The sequence below is a fragment of the Anomaloglossus baeobatrachus genome, chromosome 2 (genome assembly GCF_048569485.1).
Source record: "Anomaloglossus baeobatrachus isolate aAnoBae1 chromosome 2, aAnoBae1.hap1, whole genome shotgun sequence".
Lineage (NCBI taxonomy): Eukaryota > Metazoa > Chordata > Amphibia > Anura > Aromobatidae > Anomaloglossus > Anomaloglossus baeobatrachus.
In genome coordinates, this window is record NC_134354.1 from 588,425,233 (window position 1) to 588,451,830 (window position 26,598).

The window sequence follows — 26,598 nt, forward strand, 5'->3', positions numbered from 1 at the left end:
ATATACCTCATAGCCCCCCATCCTAAAATTACCCCCCTTAATCTGGATATGGCCCCCTTATATTGAATATAGCCCCCTTGTGCTGGGACACGTCCCCCTGTGCTGCCCATGGCCCCTATAGATTGCACACCTCCCCTGTGTTTGATATGGCCCCCATACTGCTGCCCATGGCCACTATAGATGGCACATCTCCCCTGTGTTTGATATGGCCCCCATACTGCTGCCCATGGCCACTATAGATGGCACATCCCTGTGTTAGATATGCCCGCCATACTGCTGCCCATAATGAAATAAAACACTCTTTCCTTACCTTCTCAGCGCTGTAATCCCTGTGTCTCCCTCAGTGGGGTTCAGCTCCGGCCTCCTCCACTTCCAGGTTCTTGCTGCCGGTCATGTGATCGGTACGGCAGAGTGATATCATCTCTGCATGCCTTATCACAGACAGCAGCAGCAGGAGACCGGGAGATCAGCGCTGGAGGTAAGTAAAGCTTTTTTTATTTTACTATGAGCACAGGCACATATAATATGCCCCGCTGCCCCAGCCCATCAGCGCAATGTGGTTTCAGCGCCAAGCTGATGGACAGCGGCTGTGCATATTATATGAGCGGGAGCAGGAGATCTAACGCTGCCGCCCGCAGCTTTCACCTGCCCCCAGGACCGCTCCAGAGCGGACCCTGCAGTATTATATTATATACATGGGGGGGTGGGGGTGGTGTGTGTAATAATATATATATATATAAATAAATAAACACATACACACACTCACCCCCCCCTCCGTATATTCGGTTTATAAGATGCACCCCCTACTTTCCCCCAAAATTTGGGGGAACAAAAGTGCGTCTTATAAAGCGAAAAATACGGTACATACTGGTTTCATAAGTTCAGTAAACCTGGCTGGACGTAATTTGAAAAAGTTCTAGTAATTCCTCTTATGATCATTGATAATATAATTTTATATATTTTATATTATATATATTATATATATATATATTATATATATATATATATATATATATATATATATATATATATCTATATCTATATCTATATCTATATCTATATCTATCTATCTATCTATCTATATGAACAACAACAAGGCAGAGTCCAGCAATAACGTGAGCAATCCAGGATGCTGTTAAAAAAATTTTTCCTTCTTTTTATTCATAAATTCATTAAAATATAATGGTCCAAGCAATTCAGAACAGCATTATCGCAGGAAAATAGCGCAGATAGGACTACGCGTTTCAGCGGTAAAATCCGCCTTCTTCACGGTCCAGAATCTGATCTGCTTTCCATACATAGAACCTTATATGCATCTCACTCCCATCAGGGTAATTACAAACATATGTGAGAGATTTAAAAACATAAGCTAGAAAAGCAAATCAAACATGTAAGCTATCCGCATATTGATCAATATACAGCATGCATAAGAGTTATAGGGAAAGGATTCAACATTTTGGAGAAAAATACAAATCAGAAAATCCAATAACCTGACCATAAAATTATTTATAAAGTGATACAAAAGCCTGACACAGTAGTAATAGCCAGCAACGTATAATGCAACAATGTATCAATAGTGCATAATGATATCCATACGATTGTTAAAGCCCTGTGGCATGCGGGTCCCCAGCTCAAATATCCACCTACTCTCTCTTGCAAGCACTTTTTTATGAAAATCTCCCCCTCTCAATGTTTTTTTTACATGCTCTATGCCCATAAAAGAAAAACCGCGTAAATCCCCATTGTGTTTTTTTGAAAAATGTCGGGATACTGCTGATGCACCAACCATTGGCAAATTACTAGCATCTGAAAGATGTTTGCGGATTCTGGTTTTAAGGGGGTTCATCGTGCAGCCTACATATTGCATGCGGCATATATTGCAATTAATTAAATAAACTACATTCTCCGTATTACAGTTTATAAAAGAACGAACATTAAACTGTTTTTCATTGGAAATAGATGTAAATATTTTAGACTTATTAGCAAAACCGCAGCACTTACAAATATTAGCACCGCATTTAAAAAATCCTATTGTTTTTAACCAGTTGCTAGGGGAGATTTTGTCTGGATCTTTGAACATGCTAGGTGATAATAATGTAGCTAAGGTTGGGGCTCTTTTTGCCACAAAATGTTGAATCTTTTCCCTATAACTCTTATGCATGCTGTATATTGATCAATATGTGGATAGCTTACATGTTTGATTTGCTGTTCTAGCTTATGTTTTTAAATCTCTCACACATGTTTGTAATTACCCTGATGGGAGTGAGATGCATATAAGGTTCTATGTATGGAAAGCAGATCAGATTCTGGACCGTGAAGAAGGCGGATTTTACCGCTGAAACGCGTAGTCCTATCTGCGCTATTTTCCTGCGATAATGCTGTTCTGAATTGCTTGGACCATTATATTTTAATGAATTTATGAATAAAAAGAAGGAAACATTTTTTTTAACAGCATCCTGGATTGCTCACGTTATTGCTGGACTCTGCCTTGTTGTTGTTCACATTTGTATGGATGGACTCCTACGTCCTGATCCGGGCACAACGGAGTTAACCAGGTCAACTGAGGATCCAGGTGATCCACAGGAGTGAGCTGGTCTACATTGTTGGACTCTCTCTCTCTCTCTCTCTCTCTCTCTCTCTCTCTATCTATCTATATATATATATATATATTTATTAATTATACATACATACATATTATATATATATATATATATATATATATATATATATATATATATATATATATATATATATATATATATATATATATATATATATATTTGCCTTATTCTGATTTATATCCACCCGCACGGATTGGCCGCTCGGCCAGGCCCCGCCGTACGCATTGGCCGCTTGGCCAGGCCCTGCCCCCTCACGCATTGGATGCTCAGCCTGGCCCCACCCCCTGCACGCATTCCCTGAACCGACACGGAGCCCCGACTCCCAGGTGAGTGCTGCACCCCCGGGAGCCCACACCAGCGTACGCCGGCAACCCCAGCAACGCAAGGGTATGTGTTGGCTGGGTTGCTGGCGTATGCTGGTAACCATGGTACACATCGGGTAACCATGATACACATTGGGCAACTATGGAAACCGCTTTGCATAATTGCCCGCTTGGCCACGCCCCCCACACGCTCTGCCCGCTCGGCCACGCCACCCACACACACTGCCCGCTCGCCCATGCCCCCCCACACACATTGGGTACCTATACACCTCCCCCAGGACTACTCCTATTATACTCCTCACCTCCAGAACTACTCCTCCTATTATACTCCCCCCCCCCCAGGACTATTCCTTCTATTATCCTCCTCTCCACCCAGGACTACTCCGCCTATTATACTCCTATCCCCCCAGGACTACTCCTCCTATTATCCTCCTCTCCCCCCAGGACGACTACTCCTATTATTCTCCTCCCCCCCAGGACTACTCCTCCTATTACTGACAGAATTATTTTAATCTAATTTTAATTTTATGTTGTTTTTGAGCTTGGTATATTAAAGTGAACCTGTCAGGGGCAATATGTATCCAGAACCATGAGCAGTTCTGGGTGGATATTTCTAATCTCTGCCCAACAGTCACAGCATCTAGTACCATAGATTGAAATCGTTAGAAAAAGTATTTCTAAAGATCCTTCATAATATGCTAATAAGGCCAGCGACTAGTCATAAGGGCATTGGTTTCTATTCAGCCCTCTTAGCATGTTAGCACACCCCTGTGGGCATGCCAACATGCTAATGAATGCTCAGCGACAGAGGCATGGTTGCTCTCACCTCTACTGCCATCGCTGGTTTTTAGTTCATTGCACATGATCAGAACATCCCCAGACTTCCGGTCATGCACACTACACCAGTTTGAAGCCAGGTCCCGTACACCTGGCATCATAGTACACATGACCAGAAGTCCGCGACTTCTGATCATGCGCACTTAGCCAAAATCCAGCGTTGGGTGCGGTGGCAGCAGAGAGTGGCGAGATCGACCAAGAGTCAGACGCTATGAATTCATTAGGATGTTACCACACCCACAGGGGCGTACTAACATGCTAAGGGGGTCCAACTAGCCAAAGGAATTAACGCCCTTGCGATTAGTCCCTGGCCTCATTTGCATATTATAAAAGATTTTTAGATTTTTTTTTTTTTTTTTTTAAAAAGATCTTGGTCTATGCTACTAGATACAGGGACAGTTAGGCAGGGATTAACAATATACACCCAGAACTGCCTGTGGTTCTGGGTGCACATTGCACCTGACAGGTTCACTTTAAATTGTGATGCAACTATCTTAAGATGATCTTCCTTTCCTTTTCCTTCCTCCTTTTTTTCCTCTCTAATTTCTCCCGCCCCCCATAGTCCTTTTTCTTTGGTTGCCTTTCCTCTCCATTCATTCTGTCACGATCCCTTACTCCCTTTATTTTATAATTGTGTCATACTTTGTTGCCCGGTTATTCCCTATACTGTAAAACATCCCCTAATAAAATGAACATAAAGATTTCTACTCAAAACTAAAAAAAAAAACCCACACATTGTTACATATCTATGGTGCCAATATAATGCAGCCCTAGATGAAGTAAGTGAAGGTGTAGTTTGTAAAGTGGGGTCACGTAGGGGGGAATCTGCTTCTCTGGCACCTTAGGGGCTCTGACAATTTGACATGGCATCCAAAACCATTCCAGCAAAATCTGCACTCCAATATGGCACAGATTCCCTTCTTCGCTTTGCACTGTGCTTCAAAAGTAGTTTTCTACCAGATATGGGGTATCAACATACTCAGGAATAATTGCACAACAAATTGTATTTTCTTCTGTTACTCTTGTGAAAATGAAAAATTTTGGGCTAAAGCAATATATTTTTATTTTTTTCTTCCCCATTGCCTTAATTCCTGTGAAGCACCTAAAAGGTTAATAAACTTCCTAAATGTGGTTTTGAGCATGTTGAGAGGTGCAGTTTTTAGAATGGTGTCACTTTTGGGTATTTTCTGTCACCTATCAAAGTCACTTCTAATGTGATGTGGTCCCTAAAAAATAGGTTTTGCAAATTTAGTTGGAAAAATTAGAAATTACTGATAATGTTTTAACCCTTCTAACTTCCTAACAAAAAAAGAAAATGGTGCTGATGTAAAGTAGATATATGGCAAATATTTTTATTAACTAAATTTGTGTGGTATAACTATGTGGTTTAACCTCTTTTCTACCTTTTTGAAAAAAAGGTAATAGGAGAAAATGGACCACAAGTGACCGCATTTTACAAACTCCAACCCTCAATGAATTCATCCAAGGGTGCAGTGAGCATATTGACACCACTTGTGACACAAAATTTTATACTATTGGATGATGAAGAAAAAATAATTACATTGTTATCACTAATGTAATTTCAACCCCAGATTTCCAATTTTCACTAGGGGAATAATTAAAAAAGGCCCCATAATGTGTTACACAATTACTCCAGAACGTGGCAATACCCCACATGTCTGTTCAGTACTGTTTAACTTCACCAGAGTTTGGGAAGGAAGGAGCGACATTTAATTTTTAGAACACAGATTAACCTAGAATAGTTTGCAGACTCTATTTGCAGAGCCCCTAGGTATCAGAACAGTAGAAACCCCCTCAAGTTACCACATTTTGGACATTACACCCCTCTGGGAATTCATCTAAAGGTGTACTGACAATGAATGTTGCAAATTTAAAAATTACAAATAAATAAATAATTTTTTATTTTTATATAACGCTATCATATTCCGCAGCGCTTTACATACATCAGGAACACTGTCCCCATTGGGGCTCACAATATAAAGTCCCTATCAGTATGTCTTTGGAGTGTGGGAGGAAACCGGAGAACCCGGAGGAAACCCACGCAAACACATGGGGAGAACATACAAGCTCCTTGCAGATGGTGTCCTTGGTGGGATTCGAACCCAGGACCCCAGCGCTGCAAGACTGCAGTGCTAACCACTGAGCCACCGTGCAAATAAGCTCTTGTAGTTCCCAGTACATTCTAGTGCCCGTACATTGTGTCCAGACCATGCTTCTGGAGATGCACAACCCCTATATTAAAGGGAACCAATCATCAGGATTTTTGTGTAGAAGGTAAAGCCAGTGCTATATTGGCGCTATCAGGCAGATTATCTACATAGCATTAGTGGTCAGCTCGGATGTTTAGGCTTTCAAATCCAAGAAAGTGAAGTTTAAAAGTTTGTCATCTTTTTTGATTGATAGTTGCACCGCAGCAGATAATAACCGAGCAGGTATTTATCTGGATTCCCGGCCCCCTGCCGCTGCTTCCTCCCTCTCTCTGGCTCTATGCTAAATTTTCTATTCAGTAAGATGGCGTCGGAGTTGGCGCCTACGCATAGCAATCCTCTCCGGCGCCATCTTTCTGAAGCCCGCGTTACCCCCTGCTGTTCTATTCTTCCGACTGAGAGGGCGACGCATGCGCCCTCACATCTTCTGCTGTCTTGTCCGTGGAAGCGCGCGCAGTCACAATAGCAGAGGAGAACAGCTGATCGGAGGACACCGTGCAGCCCCAAGACATTGTGCCGGCACCAGGTTGAAGAAGACAGAAAACTAGGATCGTGGAGGGGTGAGACGGAGTCTCTAAGTGTGTCTGTGTATTTATTTCTAATAAATTATTTTTTCTCTGTGTGGTGTCTTTTTTTTTTAACCCTTTATTGGAGATTCTTAATGGCCGGGTCAAACTTGGCCTGACATTAAGAATCTCTGGCTTAATAGCAGTTGGTAAAACAAACTTGGTATTAACCCCTTATTACCCAGCATGCCACCTGGCACCAGGGCCGCTGGCAGAGTTGGGTACAGTGCCAGAAGATGGCGCTTCTATGAAAGCGCCATTTTCTGGGGCGGCTGTGGACGGCAATTCGCAAGGGGGGGGCAGAAAGCTTGGGCCACCCTGCGCTGCGGATTCCAGTCTCCAGCTGTGTAGTTGTACCTGGCTGGATACAAAAATTGGGCGAAACCCAAGTCGGTTTTTTTTTTTGCTTTTTTTTTTAATTAAAACATGTGGCTGTTAACAGTGATTTAGACATACTGTGGGGCTCAGAAGGGAGAGGGGCTTTTGGATGTAGGAGTGCAGATACTGTTGGGTTTTTTTGGGGGCTGAAGCCATAGTACTTTTTCAGAGCCTTTGTGCTAGCAGTAATGTGGAAGCCACCTAAAATTCCGTTAAAAATTACGGACCTGAATGGGGACTTTTTTTTTTTAGTTGAATGCTATTTGCAGCAATTTGAGGTACAGAATATTTTGGTTCAGTCCACATTTCTCTTGTGCTTTATACTGAGCACTTACATCAGGGTTTCCATCTACAGTTCTAAAATACGTAATGCAGGTGGAACCCCTACCAAATCCATTCACAATAATGAGGCAGCAGAGTTGCTCCAGATTCTGTTTGGCCTCTGTTCAGCGGTGTCTGTCTTTTCAAAGGTGCACAGAACTGTTGACCTCACTTCTGTGCACACCTAAAAATATGGACTCCGCTGGACCACAAGCCAGAAGGGAGTTCAAAGTGGCTCATTCTGCCTCATTACAGTGAATTTTCCGTTGAGAATTTTGTCAATCACATTTTTCACAGATTTACATGTAATTCCAGATGTAAGCGGTCAGCGTAGGGCGCAGACTAAATGCGAGCGGAGCCTGACTGCGTCTTTGGGAGGCAGAATGAACAAATTAACAGTAGTTGCAGAATTGGCTTTCACTATTTGTTATGCCATTATATATAAATCACTATTTATTATGCCATTCACCTTGCAGTATAAGTGATAGCCTGGCTATATTCGTCAGGTCACTACGGTGCCAAATTTTTTTTTAAGTTTAGCTACTATCAGACTAAAAACTTTTTGTTGGTGTTGTTGTCGGTTTGTTTTTTTTTTTTTTACAAAATAAAAGGGTTTTTGCATCACCGAAGTACTATTTTGGGCCAGATAATGTTTTTTGATCACTTTCTATTCCACTTCTTGTGCGGCACATTTAAGAAGAAACAGCAATACGGGAATTGTTTTTTTTCTACCCCGTTCATCGTGTTCTAAAAGTAAAAAGACAGTTTTATTCTTCAGGCCAGTACAATAAAAGCGATATAGCACATTTATATTGGATTTTTATGTTTTCCGCTTTTACACCATAAAAACAAATTTTATAAAAAATGTTGCATTGTTGTATTCTGAGAGCTATAGCTTTTATATTTTTCCATTGACTGAGCTGTATGACGGCTCGTTTTTTGCACAACAAGATGACGTTTCCCGTTATAACATTTTTATTTACATGCAACTTTTTGATCGCATCTGATTCGACTTTTTTGGCACCATGATGAAAATCCATATTTTTTGCCCTTTTTTTATTTTTTTTGTTTTTTTACAGTGTTTACTGAAGAGGTTAAATAGAGTTAGTTTTATAGGATGGGCTTTTCTGGACACCAATACAAAATGTGTACTTTTTTGTTTCCTTTTTTTTTTTTTTTTTTTTTTTTTATACATACATAAACATACGTATACATTGGTATAATATTTTTGGGATTTTTTTTCTTTATTTTGTGATTTATTGTTTTTTTTATATATTTTTTTTATTTAATTCCTTTATGGCACATTAACTTTTATTACTCTGATCACTGGTATAATTTATTGCAATACATCAGTATTGCAACAGATTATACCTGCAGTTTTACACTGACAGAAGCCTCTCCTACCATGCTGCTGGCATCATCAAAGAGGCTTGCCGTAGCTTGGTCACCCAGAGGTTGTCAAGACGTCAACACGATAACACTAGGTTGCCATTACAATGATGAGGCCCCCGTGATCATTTCGCAGGGGTCCCAATTGCTTAGGAGAGGGAGCACACTTCCTCTTCCTGCCTCTAAATGCTGCTATCACTATTCATAGCAGCATTTAGGAGTTTAAAATAGCCAGGGATGGCACTGGGACTACTCCTATTTGTCAGAGCCGGAGCTTGGCTGTCACATAAGCACTAGTCCCGGCAGCGATCACCTGCGCACAGCATGATCACAAGGACATACCTGCACATCTGGGCCGTGAAGGAGTTAAGGGCATAAAAACTCAAGTTTGGAAATTGCAAAATTTTCAATTTTTGTCAAGTTTTCAATATTTGCATAAGTACAGTAATTGCAAATCATAATCAAAGTTTACCACTAAATGTACAATGTGAAAACATTCTCAGAATCACTGGATTATATTGAAGCATTACAAACTTACCACCACATAAAATGATAGGTACGAATTAAAGGAAATCTGTCAAAAGATATTTGCTGCCCTGTCTGAGAGCAGCATAATGTAGAGACAGAGACCACGATTCCAGCGATGTGTCACTTACTGAGCTGTTTGCTGTCATTTTGATAAAATAAGTGTTTTCTCTGTTGCAGATCTAGCAGTTATACAGAGCTCATGAATATGCTGGACTAGCTAGCAGCAGGCCAAGTAGTGCTGTAATGATAATCTACTGTTGATTAAGCAGTGGTTTTATCAAAACTACAATAAGCAACCCAGTAAGTAACACATCGCTGGAATCAGGATCTTTGCCCATACATTATGCTGCACTTAGATTATTTGGCGAAAACGTGGTGACAGATTCCCTTTAAAAAAAAAAAAATGCCCTGGACAGGAAGGTGAAAACAGGTTTAGGCTTGATGTTAAAAAGATTTACCTATTTTTTTGTTTGAACAACCCTCTATCTACATTGATGAAATGCTCTCCCTCAACCATTTGCCAGTGACGGCCTAAGGCCAGGCAGACAGCAACATTAGCATTCTCCTAAATTGTGAGCATGAATGAAAGCTCTGAATTTGGCTCCATCGTGGACCAGTGCATGAGATGCCTGCCAATAAAACGAGCCCTGCCAAGTGCAAAAAGTAGAAAAAGACTAGTGCATGTTGTTGTTTCAGGTCAGCGGAGAATAACAGTCATGTGTAGGAGCAATATTTGAGAGTATGCTTATTTTTTGGTGGGACCGAAAACAAAGTCATCTGAACCTGCATAAGACTCGTAGATGGTGCAGATTGTACTATAAACTAATACTGGTCTCTATTATTAGCAGATATTAAAAAATTAAGAATTGTCTTATACCTCAAATATATTACATTCAAAATTCTCCACTTCCATCTGCCAAACATCCAGGTGCCGTCTGTTATATGTATTATAACAAGGAGTTAGATACTTCAAGTGACAAAACTGAAATGGATAAAAGCCGGGCTGGCTATAGCCCATCATCCAGAATTCAAGGAAGAAGTCAACCATGACTCCAGAAAATTGTTATAAAGTTCACTGAGTCTCGAGTGAGACAGAAACAAGATTACAGTGATTAAGGAAGCACCAAACTATTCATGTGAATCGTGAAAGGAAAGAAATTTCTCACAAAACCCAGTGAAGCGATCACAGAAGACATCCCATCCTCCTCACGATACATGAATGTACTACATCACATCTTTCTCTGAAATGGACCCAACAGCACTCAGTCATGCTCCCGTTTAATAAATCAGCAGCATTATTATGTGCAGTAAAGTTGTACATTTCGAGCAAGCAGGATCCAGATTATCAGCCGCCATGTTTGTACATAATGATCAGCATGTAGTGCAACACTTACAGGGCTTATCCAGGATGATGATGGATGGATAAAGATTATTTTATTTTTTTGCTATGGGCCTAAACTAACAAGCAGGTAGCTGCTAACTACCTGCCTTTTCTACCCAGTGCCGATTTTGAGCGGTCGCTGACCACTTATATGCGCGATTCAGCAGCTCCATGTCAGCACAGCAGCTCTTCTGGGCAGCTCATTCAACAGTGTGTGACTACCGACATCATAATGATTGATAACTGTCTCCCCGCTACCTGTCAATCAGCAGGACATCGGCGGTCATCGTCAACACAACGGAGCAGTAGAAAGTCTGCTGCTTTGTCAAAGTCAGCAAAGCTGCTAAATTGCTGGCAGGAATAGTCTGTGAACGCTCTGGACTGGCAGAAATTGGAACCAGGCACAACAGGCAGGTAAGCAGCTACCAACCTGTTAGCTCTTAGGCCCATAGTAAAAAAAATAAACTATACATACTGGAATATATATATATTTATATTATATTTTTTATTTATATATATTTTTTATACATATCTATATAAAATATATATATATATATATATATATATATATATATATATATATATATATATATATATATATATATATATATATATATATATATATATATATATATTATACACATATATACATACACACATATATATATTGCTGTGTGCTGCCCATGGCCACTATAGATGGCACATCTCCCCTGTGTTAGATATGCCCCCCATGCTGCTGCCCATAATAAAATAAAAAACACTCTTTCCTTACCTTCTCAGCGCTGTAATCCCTGTGTCTCCCACCTCGCAGTTGAGCTCCGAGTCCTCCCTCCTCTACTTCCTGGTTCTTGCTGCCGGTCATGTGATCGGCACAGCAGAGTGATATCAGTGTGCCTTATCACAGGCTGCAGCAGCAGGAGACCGGAGATCAGCGCTGGAGGTAAGTAAAGCTTTTTTTTATTTTACTATGGGCAGCAGCACGGGGGCCATATCTAACGCATTGGGGATCATGTGCGATCAAAGGGAGCACAGGCAGATATAATATGCCCCACTGCCCCAGCCCCTCAGCGTGATGCAGTTTCAGCACCAACCTGCTGATGGACAGCGGCTGTGCATATTATATGAGCGGGAGCAGGAGATCTAACGCTGCCGCCCGCAGCTGTCACCTGCCCCCAGCACCGCTCAAGAGCGGACCCTGCAGTATATATATATGTACACCCCCGTATATTCGGTTTATAAGACGCACCCCCTACTTTCCCCCAAAATTTGGAGGGACAAAAGTGCGTCTTATAGAGCGAAAAATAAGGTACATATGTTAATTTATTTATTTTTTTATTATGCACTCCTAAATATTTTTTTTCAATGTTTAAAAGTGGGCTTCACTAGGATAGCTCCTTGGATGTTACAACTGGAATACACTGGAAATGTCATATTAAAAAGCAGGCTGAGAAGTCATTGTAGGATGGGTAGGTATAGCACTTCATGTCTAAACAAATAAATGATCTTACTCGAAATGTTAAAGCTGAAAATACTGCTCGGAGAAGTCAACCTAGGTAGCAGCATTAGAGAAGATGTACTGTAATGTTTGTTCTCTGTGCCACCAAATACTATGAGCCATAAAGAAAGTGATCTAACCCAGGCTGTGGCTGTTTCAGATTAACCAATGTTAGAGAGTTGGCCATATATGTCAAAATTCATAGTTCTGGTTCAAATGACACTTTTTCAGACAAACGAATGCAAGTGAATGGATTAGTTCAGATGGACTTGGACTGAGTGTCCATATTCCAATAAAAAAAAAAAAAGCAAAGTGCATGTACTGACAATGCTCACGCAAAGCTCAATGGATGCATAAAACGTTATCAGTAAGGCATTTGCTTTTAATAAATCCATTCCAAAATTACATTGTTACTATGCACAATAAAAAATTATATTGTGGCACCATGACAGCAGGAAAAATCTATATTAACACTTACGTGCAAAAAAGGAAAATTATTCTAGAAGTTATATCTTTATTGGCTAAACAGAAAAATTATATCTGCAAGCTTTCGGCACAGAGGCTCCTTCTTCAGACAGAAGGCTTGCAGATATAATTTTTCTGGTTAGCCAGATTGTAATATCTTTTATGTGTTGTGGTGTTGTGGTTAGCCAGATTGTAATATCTTTTATGTGTTGTGGTCAATCACTCGATTATAAACAATCGAGTGATTGACCACAACACATAAAAGATATTACAACAAGATATTTGTGCACCCCATTGTATCCACCCCAAGCACAAATAGCTGATTGTGTCAACTCTTAGTGTAGTCCTCTTGTTTCAGTCATTCATAATGACATAATGTCACGTTGACGCCTGGAGACAGCGTCAACATTGCTAGAATGTTGCCGGTGCGGAAGGTGGCTAAAAGATTTTTTAGATTTTATATGGGTGAATAGAGCATTTAAAAAGAGATTGTCTGATACTGGACAGACCCTTTAATGGTTTAAAGTCATATAAAATAATCTCACAGGGAACAGAATAATTGTATAAACCCCCTCACAGAGAATACTCATTACCTTATGTGCAGAATTATTAGGCAAATGGGTATTTTGATCACATGATACCTTTTATACATGTTGTCCTACTCCAAGCTGTATAGGCTTGAGAGCCAACTACCAATTAAGTAAATCAGGTGATGTACATCTCTGTAATGAGGAGGGGTGTGATGTAATAACATCAACACTCTATATAAGGTGTGCTTAATTATTAGGCAACTTCCTTTCCTTTGGCAAAATGGGTCTGAAGAGAGATTTGATTGGCTCTGAAAAGTCCAAAATTGTGAGATGTCTTGCAGAGAGATGCAGCAGTCTTAAAATTGCCAAACTTTTGAAGTGTGATCACAAGAAGAGTGTTATGCAAAAAAGGCGCAAAATAACTGCCCATGGATTGAGGATCAATCAAGTGCGAAGCTGCCAAGATGCCATTTACCACCAGTTTGGCCATATTTCAGAGCTGCAACGTTACTGGAGTATCAAAAATCACAAGGTGTGCCATACTCAGGGATATGAAAAAGGTAAGGAAGGCTGAAAAATGACCACCTTTGAACAAGAAACACAAGATATTACGTCAAGACTGGACCAAGAAATATCTTAAGACTGATTTTGCAAAGGTTTATAGAACTGATGAAATGAGAGTGATTCATGATGGGCTAGATGGCTAGGCCACAGGCTGGATCAGTAAAGGGCAGAGAGCTCCACTTTGACTCAGACGCCAGCAAGGTGGAGGTGGGGTTCTGGTATGGGCTGGTATTATCAAAGATGAACTTGTGGGACCTTTTCAGGTTGAGGATGGAGTAAAGCTCAACTCCCAGACCTACTGCCAGTTTTAGGAAGACAACTTCTTCAAGCAGTGTTACAGGAAGGAGTTGGTATCGTTCAAGAAAAACATGATTTTCATGCAGGACAATGCTCCATTACATGCATCCAACTACTCCACAGTGTGGCTGGCCAGTAAAGGTCTAAAAGATGAAAAAAATAATGACATGGCCCCATTGTTCACCTGATCTGAACCCCATAGAGAACCTGTAGTCCCTCATAAAATGTGAGATCTATAGGGAGAGAAAACAGTGTCTTGGAGGCTGTGGTGGCTGCTGCATGCAATGTTGATCATAAACAGATCAACCAACTGACAGAATCTATGGATGGTAGGCTGTTGAGTGTCAGAAAGAAAGGTGGCTATATTGGTCACTAATTTTTTGCGGTTTTGTTTTTGAATGTCAGAAATGTTTATTTCTAAATTTTGTGCAGTTATATTTGTTTACCTGGTCAAAATAAACAAGTGAGATGGGAATATATTTGGTTTTTATTAAGTTGTCTAATAATTCTGCACAGTAATAGTTACCTGCACAAACAGATATCCTCCTAAGCTAGCCAAGTCTAAAAAAAAAAAAAACACTCCAACTTCCAAAATTATTAAATTTTGATATTTGAGTTTTCTAGGTTGATTGAGAACATAGTTGTTGATCAATAATAAAACAATCCTCTAAAATACAACATGCCTAATAATTCTGCACACGGTGTATAACTAATGTCTTCCCTTTACCACCAAACCCACAAGTTCCTCCAACAAGTTTTCTGTGTGTTGGTCTCCGAAAAATAATTGGAAACTTGACTAATTAAGGGGTCTCTCTTGCTCCAAAGGTTTACAAATAGTTTTTCTGGCCAATAACGGTATCACTTCTTGAAAACGTTTGACATAGAAGTATTTACATAGATTTTTCCTAGCACACACAACACAATTTTGCTGTGGGCAAGCTCAAAGCCATAAGATCCTTTACCATCAAAGGTCACGTCACTTGTCCACTCTTCCAGTAAAGCCCACCCATGGTTTCCATGACAATACGGAAGTATTTCGTGAGAGAAACAAATGGACTGAGGTATTGATATGCTAAGAAGCTCCCATGACTAACAACATTTTGTACTTGCATCTCACAAGAAGTTTCATCACAGCCATTTCCCATCAATAGTGTTTCACAAATGGCAGTCAGCACCGAATGCCTGACAATGTGCAGCATGTGAGAACTCAAGAGGAATATTAGATTTGCAAATTTAATAAAGCCATTTGTAGAAAATGGCAAACGTCAATATAATATTGATTACCTTGCTCAAGTCGGAAGCAAAGTGATCTCTTAGCTGCTTCTATTTCAGGACTTGGATGATCCAGAACTTGCCTACACCATTCCAATGGGCTGGGGGTAGACTCAAACGATTTATGCCTCTTAGTAGGGGATACATAAAGCCTGGAAGAGACCAAACAGAAACAGGTTGTAATTTATAATCAAGCCATCCTATAAATAGGGGATCACTTGTAATTTTAAGAATAACCCTTAAAACTCAAAAAAAAAAAAAAAAAAATAAAAATTAAAAAAAACCAAAACACCACATAATAATATTAAAGAAGTTCAACACAATGGGCTGGTTCATGAAATCTTTTATGCCAGAAATCTGGAGTAAAAACCTTTGAAAAGTTGCAAAATTTTAGTGCAACTCAAGGCTGCACTAAATGTTGGACTTTTGACCATTTTTGCTCAGCTACGACAAAGTGGGCACAGTTGGGGCAAGACAAAAGCATGGCAACCAGTTTGCCAAATTCATGGCGCCTTAAATGTTACTCTAGTCGATAACTGGAGTAAGATTTTGTGGCAAGGCGCATACAGAGGTGCAGGATACTTGTCAGAAAATTAAACTTTTAACTCTATTAAATCTTAAGTCCAGCACATCTCCTCAACAAGACTGACATGGAAAAATGCCTGTCTTGATGAATCAGGGCCTTAATTTTAGCTGTTCTGGTAAAATTGATTAGCAAAATAAAAGCTCTCTCTTGTTAATGCGTCATAAGCCTTGACCTAACCTAGTCACCACCTTGTAAGTCATGGAATAATATTGACAAGTATTCACCATGTTATTTTTATTAGCTTTGCATACAGTTTAACCATTTAGCGAGTGTGATGATTCTGTCAACGAGCCCTCTATGACTATGAAGATAAGACTAGAGTGACATTTCTGTCAAGGGGACATTATAAAGCCTCTGACATATGCACCAGAAGAAGGTTCAAATGTATGTCTACAAAGGGGGCCTCAAATGTATTCCACCGTATTTGCATAGCACAGCCCATCACAACCTATTGAAAAAAAGAAAAAAAAAAAAAAAAATAGTATACCATTCAATACACATTTTATTGGATACCAGTGTATGGAATAATATAGTCTACAAGGCTATTCCATACTATTTTTTGCAGTACAGACAGAGTAAGCTGGCCTACATCTGCTTCAAGGGGTTTGCTCAATTTTAAAAGTTATCCCCTATCCATGGAGATCTGACCACTGAGTCACCTAATGATTCCAATAACCAGGGAATAAATCATGTATTGTACACTATAGCTCTATTCATTTTTAATGAGTGCGGCACTACCACCAAGCTTCACCAACTGACACAATGCAATGAACAGTGTACCTGTGTAAATCACTTATGGTATATTTACATGTGGAGATTTGGCACCATTTTCCTTTCTGGGGCACAGACAGGTAAATATGTACCAAAACTATTTAAAAGGCAGTCTCCTCTAAAGCGGACTTTACACGCAACAACATCGCTAACGAGATGTTGTTGGGGTCACGGAATTCGTGACACACATCCGGCCTCGTTAGCAACGTCTTTGCGTGTGACACCGCAGGAACGACCTTTAACGATCAAAAATACTCACCATATCGTTGATCATTGTCCAGTTGTTCCTATCCCGATTATCGTTGCTGCTGCAGGTATGATGTTCGTCGTTCCTGCGGCAGCACACATCGCTAGGAACATCTCCTTACCTGCGGCCGCCCAGAATGAGGAAGGAAGGAGGTGGGCGGGATGTTTGGTCCGCTCATCTCCGCCCCTACGCTCCTCTTGGGCGGCTGTTTAGTGACGTCGCTGTGACGTTGCACGAACCGCCCTCTTGGATAGGAGGCGGTTCGCCGGTCACAGCGACGTCTCTAGGCAGGTAAGTATAGTGTGACGGGTGTTTGCGATGTTGTGCGCCACGGTCAGCGATTTGCCCATGACGCACAACCGACAGGGGCGGGTACGCTCACTAGCGATATCGCTGCGTGTAAAGCCCACTTAAGGCTAAAGTATGAAACGGTAGTCTTATTAATTTCCCCCCATATCTCTTACATAACTTCAAATTAACCTATTATTTGTTAGAGATGATGAAGGCACAACATATATATTAATGTACTTAATGTACTTAAAGGGAATCTGTCCCCATCTGAGAGCAGCATAATGTAGAGATAGATACTCTGTTTCCAGCCATGTGTCACTTACTGAGCTGTTTGCTGTCACGTTGATAAAAATCAATGTTTTCTCTGCTGCAGATCTAGCAGTTATACAGATCTCATGAATATGCTGGACTACCTGGCAGCAGGACAAGTAGTCCTCTAATGATAATCTACTGCTGATTAATCAGCAGTTTTATCAAATCTACACTATGCAGCCCAGTAAGTTACATCACTGGAACCAGGGTGTCTGCCCCTACATTATGCTGCTTTCAGATTACCTGGCAAAAACCTTTAAAGGGAATTAGACAAAGTCTTTACCTGTAACCACCACCCACTACTTGATGTCTTCTTGCAATTCCCAAAAGTGTTCTTAGCAGTTTGATTCAATGTGATATGTGATATTGACAAATATTAAAGTAAGGCTGGGATCCCCTCGCATGACACTCAGTTCACGCTGGCAGTACAGCAGAGCCGAGTGTCATGCGAGTGTCCCTGCGACTGAGGTCCGAACGTGCGAGCGGACCTCAGCTGCGGGAGGCGCGCCGGCACTGAGGAGAGGGATGGATTTATGTCCCTCTCTCCTCCGTAGCCGGCTATTGCCATTCTCGCCCAGCACTCGTGGTACACCGGTGTACCGCGAGTGCAGTGCGATTTTTCTCTCGCTCCATAGACTTGAATGGGTGCGAGAGAAAGAGTCTCGCATTACAATCGCAGCATGCGATTGTTGTCTCGGTGCAAGTAGGGCTGAGAAAATAATCGCTCATGTGTGCTGACACTGTAAGGGGTGGGCAGACCCCTTACAAAGAAGCCCAGTATCCCCCGGAATGTTGATGCTATTTAATAAAAATGTTTTGATGGTTTATGCACTGTCTTAGTGGGTTTCCCCTAGTGGCCGGGTGGGACGGCTGTCTCATAGAAACCAGTGGTAGGAGGAGCCGGCAAGATAAAGGGGAGGGGGAGAAAAGATGTGGAGGAAAAAGTGGGAGTAAGAGGTGTTGTTGTGCCCGGGACGGGAGAGAGGAAGCAGAGAAGGGGCAGAGTGTGGGAGTTGGATATATAGGAAAGCCGGAGAGAAAAGGAGCGGGCGGAACCTCAAGTGCGAAGCAGTACCGGTGTGGGTCCGGTCTGTGGGTAGCCGTAGTGGGAGCCAGGTGAAGCAGATTAGCCGGGCACATCCCCACTGGAGGAGACGTCAGGACAGGCTTTCCCCAGCTAAAGAAAGCGTGAAGTCATCTATAACTGCCGGTTGTTTGAAGAACTGTATAATAAAGAATGTCTTTTATTTGCACCGAATCATGCCTGGAAAGTGTTTGTACGTCGGACGACAGATGCACCACCACACTCTGCCCCACCAAGACATCTCCTGTCCCGATAGTGACGGCGGAGCCAGGGGTAAGCCTGCTAGAAAAAGGGGCCATGACTACAACCCCCGAGGCACCCCTGGCACCCCGTTACAACACACAGGCTAGAATTGGTCCGAGGGGTATGCGATGTTTTATCGCACTCCACTCGCACTGTTTTTCTCGCCGTGTGGCTTAGGCCTTCTTGCAATTCCCAGAAGTGTTCTTAGCAGTTTGATTCAATGTGATATTGACAAAAATTAAAGTAAGGCTGGGAACCCCTCGCATGACACGCAGCTCACGCTGGCAGTACAGCAGAGCCGAGTGTCATGCGAGTGTCCCTGCGACTGAGGTCCGAACGTGCGAGTGGACCTCAGCTGCGGGAGGCGCGCCAGGACTGAGGAGGAGAGGGATGGATTTATGTCCCTCTCTCCTCTGTAGCTGGCTATTGCCATTCTCGCACTGCACTCGCGGTACACCGGTGTACCGCAAGTGCAGTGCGATTTTTCTCTCGCTCCATAGACTTGAATGGGTGCGAGAGAAAGAGTCTCGCATTACAATCGCAGCATGATGCGATTGTTGTCTCGGTGCGATTAGGGCTGAGAAAATAATCGCTCGTGTGCTGACACATAGGCTAATATTGGTCCGAGTGGAATGCGATTTTTTTATCACTCTCCACTCGCACCAATTTTCATGCCGTGTGGTTTAGGCCTTAAATGTCTGCTCACACCAGGCAGTAATGCGTCTTTTGTGGAAAAACTCCTAACAGGTTCCATATAATGAATTTAAATACCTGAGCAGTTAAATCACGAAATTCAGCATGGCTACATACCAAAAGCAACTCGGAATTAATAACCATATCGGATATCACTGAACTACAGGACTTGGAAGGACACTTACACTACAAGCCTGCGGCAATTCCATGGAGGTACGGATACTTTATAGCACATATAGGATAGCATTATTCCTTTACATAACACAAGATTAGTTCCCTTCCTGACCCACCATCAGTTTGTTACACGTTCTGAATTTTGAGCTAATCTAAAAGGGTTGTGTGCAAAGAATGTTTCACTTAATTCTTGACCCACTTAGAGAGGTCTACAGAAAAGCATCAATAGCCTGAAAGGGCTCAGCAATGAAGAAAACAAGTAAAAGTAGGTTACATTCTAGAGAACGTCCTGGGCTCTGTTCACATGCCATCTAGTGTCTGCATTTGTCTGTTCTGTTCTGTTTAAAATAAACAAAACAGATTAAAGGAATTAGGATCCTTTACCTTTCTGTATTACATAGAACTAGATAGACCCCATATAATTTAAAGGTACCTGTTTAGTTTCAATTTGTTGTTTATATTTTGAACGGAAGAAGTTTTCCATGCTGGAACGGACAAAAGGAAAGGATAGACGGGCAAGTAAACAAAGCCTGGGTTACCCAGGACTTATTTTTTTGTGTATGCAGCCAAGAACTAAGGCAGATAATTGCTATCTACTCGACTGTTCTGTAGTTAGGGAGCGGGATTCTGGCTGTCAATTAGCATGACATCGGCAGAGACGCCCCATCCACAGAGCAGAGCAGAAGAGAAGTCACAGCTCTGTCAACATGACATCAGCGGAAGTAAGGGAGTCCATAACCGCTTTGTGCAAGCAGAGATGGATGCCTGTAAGTTCTTAGTCCCAATTGCAATAGTAATAGACCAGATCAACCCTATTAATAAAAAAATACAAAAATTATATAAATACAATTCGCATCAATAAAGAATTAGCAACATCATCTCTCTCTTCCCTTACACAGTTCTACATATTTTCAAAAGTTGTCAGGTTCAAATATAAAATTAGCCATTTCTAAAAGAGGCTGTCCTGTACTTTAACATTGATGGCGTTTTCTTAGGATCGATCATCAATGTCTGATCGGCTGGGGTCTGACACCCGGAATCGCTAGCTGTTCACGGTGTCGGCGGCCAGAAATGCTAAATTCCAGAGCTGCTCCATATTCTGATAGTGGCCGTGGCCAGGTACTGCACATCCGCCTCCTTCAAATCAATAGGAGGATGTGCAGTACCAGGCCGTGACCGCTGTCAGAAGACAGAAAAGTTCTGGAACTGAGCATTTCTGACCACCTGCAGCTGCCACCGGCACAGAGAACAGGTAATTGGCGAGGGTGCAAGGTGTCAGACCCCCATCGATCAGACATTGCTGACCTCTCCTAAGGACAGGCAATGTAAAAGTATTGGACAACCTCTAACAATTTTGGTCTCCTGAATTCAAATCTGACAACGAAAACTTTTAGTTGATTCTGGTTTCTTTGATATCAAAGAGTTTTCCATTTACTGCTACATAATAATTAACACAACTGTATAATACATGTTTCAGTACCTTCAAACATTATTATTTCTACAAATATATAGAATTGCAGAATATTTTGTTATGACAATTTTCTGATATTTAGAGGATCCTGAGCAACAATTCAAATAACTTGTCTAAACACTATTGCGAATTATAAACAGTTGCAGAAATTTGCTCCTCATTCGGTGACAACTCTCTTTTGCTTGTCTCTTGTCTCTTGCAATGGTGGCAACAAAATCATATGTGGGTCAACAAGTGCTGGACACAGGACATTTTTACTCCCTGGAGGAACTGAATGTCGGAGAGGCCAGTCTCTTATTGTAGTGATATGCTCTTGCACAACTATCCCACTCACACAGAAAACAGGAGTACTTTGTGTATCTACCCTGGAGATCAAGAAAGAGGGCAACTACCATTAAGTCATCACAGAGGGCCACAAATGTTGGTCATAGTGCAGACACCTCAACCGCTGTTTCATGTTGTCATAGGTTTCTTTCATGTGGGCTGCATAACCAACTGGAATTGAAGGTAGTGCATTGCCATTATGTAGCAAGACCCATTTTAGGCTATGTGCGCACAGTGCGTTTTTTTCAAGTGCGTTTTTTGGTCTTAAAACTGCATGCACTTCCTTCCCCAGCAAAGTGTATGAGTTTTCATTTTTGCTGTCCACACAGTGCAGTTTTGTTTTAGGTGCGTTTTTGTGGTGACCAAAAAGACGCAACTTGTCAATTCTTTCTGCGTTTTTGCCATCGTTTTTCCCCCATGTAATGCATTGGAAAAAACACAACAAAAACGCGGCAAAAAACACTGTAAAATGCGCAAAAACGCTGCATCTTTGTGGTCACAAAAAAAGCAACGTGCGCACATAGCCTTAAGGCTACTTTACACGCTGAGATATCGATACCGATATCGCTAGCGTGGGTACCCGCCCCCATCTGTTGTGCAACACGGGCAAATCGCTGCCCGTGCCGCACAACATCGCCCAGACATGTCAAACATACTTAGCTGCCCGGCGACGTCGCTGTGACCGGCGAACCACCTCCTTTCTAAGGGGGCGGTTCATTCAGCGTCACAGCGACGTCACAGCTGCGTCACTGAACCGCCGCCCAATAGAAGCGGAGGGGCGGAGATGAGCGGGACGAACATCCTGCCCACTTCCTTCCCTCCGCATATCGGCCGGGAGGCAGGTAAGGAGAGCTTCCTCGTTCCTGCGGCGTCACACGGAGCAATGTGTGCTGCCGCAGGAACGAGGAACAACCTCGTTACTGCTGCAGTAACGATTTTTGAGAATGGACCCCCATGTCACTGATGAGCGATTTTGCACGTTTTTGCAACGATGCAAAATCGCTCATGGGTGTCACGCAACGGCCTCGCTAATGCGGCCGGATGTGCGTCACCAATTCCGTGACACCAACGAGTTCGCATTAGGGATGTCGTAGCGTGTAAAGCCCCCTTTAGGCTTGTTTTGAACGAATCATTGAAGAGCTTCCATTAGACTCTGGCTGTTGTTGCATGCCACTAGATCACCCCCCATGAAGAAGTATTGGACAAGATATTTATCACGCTTGTGGAACAAATAAATACGAAAATCGTTCTCCAGGAGATTCCACTGCTGTAGCCTGGAACCTAAAGGCTCAGCATTACACTCAGATAGATCCAAATCTCTAACAAGACCATTCAATTCACTTTGTGTTATAAGGTGTGGTTCAGTTGAGGTTGCTGACAGAAAGTCGGGGTCAAAAGAGAAAGATGCTTCATGACACCAAGCGCCCTCTTATTCCTCACTTGACTGAAAATATCTCTGGTGCTTTTGGAGCCAGAAGTTCTTCTGTATGGGGTAATGGACGTATTGCAAATGGAATTTTTGGATACTGTAAAGACCACTTATTCCTTCAAACTCCTTTCCTAACGGAGAGCACCATGCAGAAATAGCACTTACTAGTGAGATCAGTTAGCTCTCTCCAGATCATTGGCACTGCAAAAGGCATCGACTGCCTCTTCCCATGCACCCAGTTGTTAGATGTGATGCACATCTATACATCTATTGCAGCATATGTGTGGAGCCTAAAGCGGGGTTTACACGCAGCGATATCGATATCGCTAGTGAGCGTACCCGCCCCCGTCGGTTGTGCTTCACGGGCAAATCGCTGCACGTGGCGCACAACATCACTAACACCCGTCACACTATACTTACCTCCCTAGTAAGATTGCTGTGGCCGGCAATCCGCCTCTTTTCTAAGGGGGCGGTTCATTCGGCGTCACAGCGACGTCACTAAGCGGCCGCCCAATAGCAGCGGAGGGGCGGAGATGAGCGGGCCGAACATCCTGCCCACCTCATTCCTTCCTCATTGCGGGCTGCCGCAGGTACGAGGTTGTTCCTCATTCCTGCGGTGTCACACATAGCGATGTGTGCTGTCGCAGGAACGACGAACAACCTGCGTCCTGAAACAGCAACGATAATCGGGATTACAACGACTGGACAACGATCAACGATTAGGTGAGTATTTTTAATCGTTAACGGTCGTTCGTGCATTTCACACGCAACGACGTCGCTAACGAGGCCGGATGTGCGTCACGAATTCCGTGACCCCCCATGACATCTTGTTAGTGATGTCGTTGCGTGTAAACCCCGCTTAACTCTTGTCCTGATCTCCAATTCTGCAAAAGATGCCAAAATACAGGTTATATGCTTTACTTAACATGTAGCAAAAACTATCCGCTTTGCTAATGCAAGAATGTGGTACATCTGGAGAAGAAAAAATAAAAAATTATATATATATATATATATATATATATATATATATATATATATATATATATATATATATATATATATATATATATATATATATATATATCAGGGAAAGGCAGCACTCAAAATAAAGTCAAAAAGTGGACTTTATTAGCCCATGTGGCTTGGAAAAAAAAAAAAAAAAAGAATCATGTCGATATGCTGAGAAAATAAGCTAAGATATCCTAAAACTGTATACCTTACAGAGAGCATTTATAAAAGTAGGTGATGCAACTGTAATTAGGATTATCAGAGCTAGCTAAGTTGGCGTTTTTTGATTCGTCACCTTAAGATAATCAAATAGTGAAGGTTCAATAGACTAAATAGATGATGTAATAGACTGGCTACTAAATGCAATAATGATGATGAAATAATAAATGCAATTTTCTATATACCTGCATGAAAAGTGTAATACGTAATTACAACCTCTTCTGGAGCTTGAAAACTAGAACAAATTAAACATATTCACTTTTAGCACCACAAAATGAGTTAAGTTAGTCTCTGAACCAATTTGGCTGTAGAACAGTATCCGTAGCGTGTTTTGGGTTATTAATACAAACTAACTATGTAAATATTTAAGCACTTTGTGTTCAAATCTGGACAACAGTTACATGTGGAAGGTCAAATGGATAAGATGAAGGCTGTATATTAGATAACAATGGATGCTTTATAGAAGCGGACACTGGTGACCATTTCTATCTACGATATTTGGCATTGTAAATAGGAAAATAAAAAGCTGAATACATGGACTGAGAACAAAAACAGAATAATATTCTCTGTTAATGGGAACCTAACGTGTGAAAAAAGCTATTAACCTGCAGATATGGGATTAAGGGCTGCTTCTCACTTGCGAGTTTCTCGCAGTATAGCAATGCGAGAAAAGCTCGCATTGGAATCGGACACATCTTAGTCAATGATTCAGCTCGCATTTGCGATTTTTTTCTCAGTCCAAATAGGGCCGAGAAAAAAAATCGCAGCATGCTGCTTTTTTGCGAGTTTCTCGCACCATTTGTCCCAATGATTTCCTATGGAAGGGGATTAAAAGTAGGATCACACACGCGCACCAGCGTTCACATTTGTGAGTGTGGCAGGAACTACGCTCATTAAATATTCAACAGATGAATGTGACATCCCATTCCCAAAAGTAAATTAACTGACAAATGTGTAATCACTTTTATCTAGTTAAGATGTTGCAGGAAACAAGCATCACAAACGCAACACACACGCGAGCAAAATCAATAATTTATTCAGAAAAAGCATCGCACTTGCATTGCACTCGGACCTAACATGAACTAAAATCAGCCGAGTTTTTTTCAGCCCAGTCGGACCGATTTTACTCGCATAAGTGTGTTTCCAGCCTAAGGGTTCTTTTCCATCTGCAATTTCCTAGTGCGATCTGAAAAAAAAAATTGGATTGCACTCGCACCAGTGTTAAACAATGAGGCAGTTTCCTCTGTCCCGTTTTTTTCTCCATGCGGATCGGGCTCTCGGTACAATGGTAGCATGCTGCACAGTCTCGGCTCACGTGTGTGTAAAATTGCACTGCACTCACATGTTATGTGACTGCAGTGTGGTACACGCAGAGACAGACAGCGGAGGAGATGGGAGAAAGTGCTCCCTACATCTTCTCCACTCCTGTGATGTGATCGCAAGATTGCATCACAGTCGCATGACCCTCGGCTGACACCCACAGCAGAGAGTCATTAGCATATCGCTTCCAATGCTTTCTCATCGGAAGCGGTACACAAGTGGAAAAGAGCCCTAACCTGTAGGTTAATAGTGTTTGAAACCTGTCCGGCACCTGAACATTCAAGCCTGCTGCAGCGAGGAAATTAACTTTATTCCTCCTGCCAGCGTTCCAGTTACAGTCATGGCAGCACCGGCCCAGGTTCAATTACCGCTCACTGTAAGGGGAGCAGAGGTTGTGACCACGACTCTCTCACTAAGTGACAGCAGGTTTTAATGATGAGCAGTGGTCATTCAGTGTAGGTGGCGCGGTTACAGCTACCACTCTCAAAACACAGAGTTATAACTCAACCTGCGTCGGCGCTGCCTTCGTGACTAAAACCCAAACGCTGCCAGGAGGATTAACGTTCATTTCCTCCCAGCAGTGGGGTTCAATGTGCAGGCACCAGGCAGGTTTCAAACGTTACTAACCTTGCAGATTAATCCAGTATCTGCAGGTTAATGATGTTTTTTACGTGACAGGTTCCTTTAAATTCTAAAACAGTGGTTCCCAAACTCCAGTCCTCGCGATCCCCAACAGGTCATGTTTTCAGGATATAGCACAGGTGATGTCTTGATAATGATTCCATCACCTGTTCAATGGTAAGGAAATCCTGAAAACATGACTTGTTGGGGGCCATGAGGACTGGAGTTTGGGAAACACTGTTCTAAAAGAAGAAGCCCGAGAGTAACTAGTTGGCCAAAGTATGGAGAAGTATGGCTACATTCCCATGGTCAGTATATTGAGTTTTTTTACTCTGCAGAATTTTGGCACCAAGGTCAAAAAGCTGTCTAAACTCAACCTAAGGCTCCATGCGCACGCTGCGTTTTTTGCTGCGTTTTTGTTTTCAGAACTTTGGTTTTTTTTTGTTTTTGTTGTCAGAACTTTCTGACATTTGATTTCCCAGCAAAGTCTATGAGAAGTCAGATTTGCTATGTGCACATTGCAGTTTATTAGTCAGCATTTTATTTGTCAAAAGTTTATGACAAAAAAAAAAAAAGCAACATGTTCATTCTTCCTGCATTTTTGTTAACA

The 26,598-nt window shown here is 41.8% G+C and overlaps 1 protein-coding gene across 2 annotated transcripts in view; it reads right to left on the reverse strand.

Moving 5' to 3' along the window:
- The window catches only part of SLAIN1 (SLAIN motif family member 1), a 78,678-nt gene that overhangs the window by 44,192 nt on the left and 7,888 nt on the right, over window positions 1–26,598 (reverse strand). For both annotated transcript variants that reach the window (XM_075334365.1, XM_075334366.1), the window contains exon 2: window positions 15,208–15,347. In XM_075334365.1, the coding sequence (XP_075190480.1) occupies window positions 15,208–15,347 (140 nt within the window). The remainder of the gene's footprint in view (window positions 1–15,207; window positions 15,348–26,598) is intronic.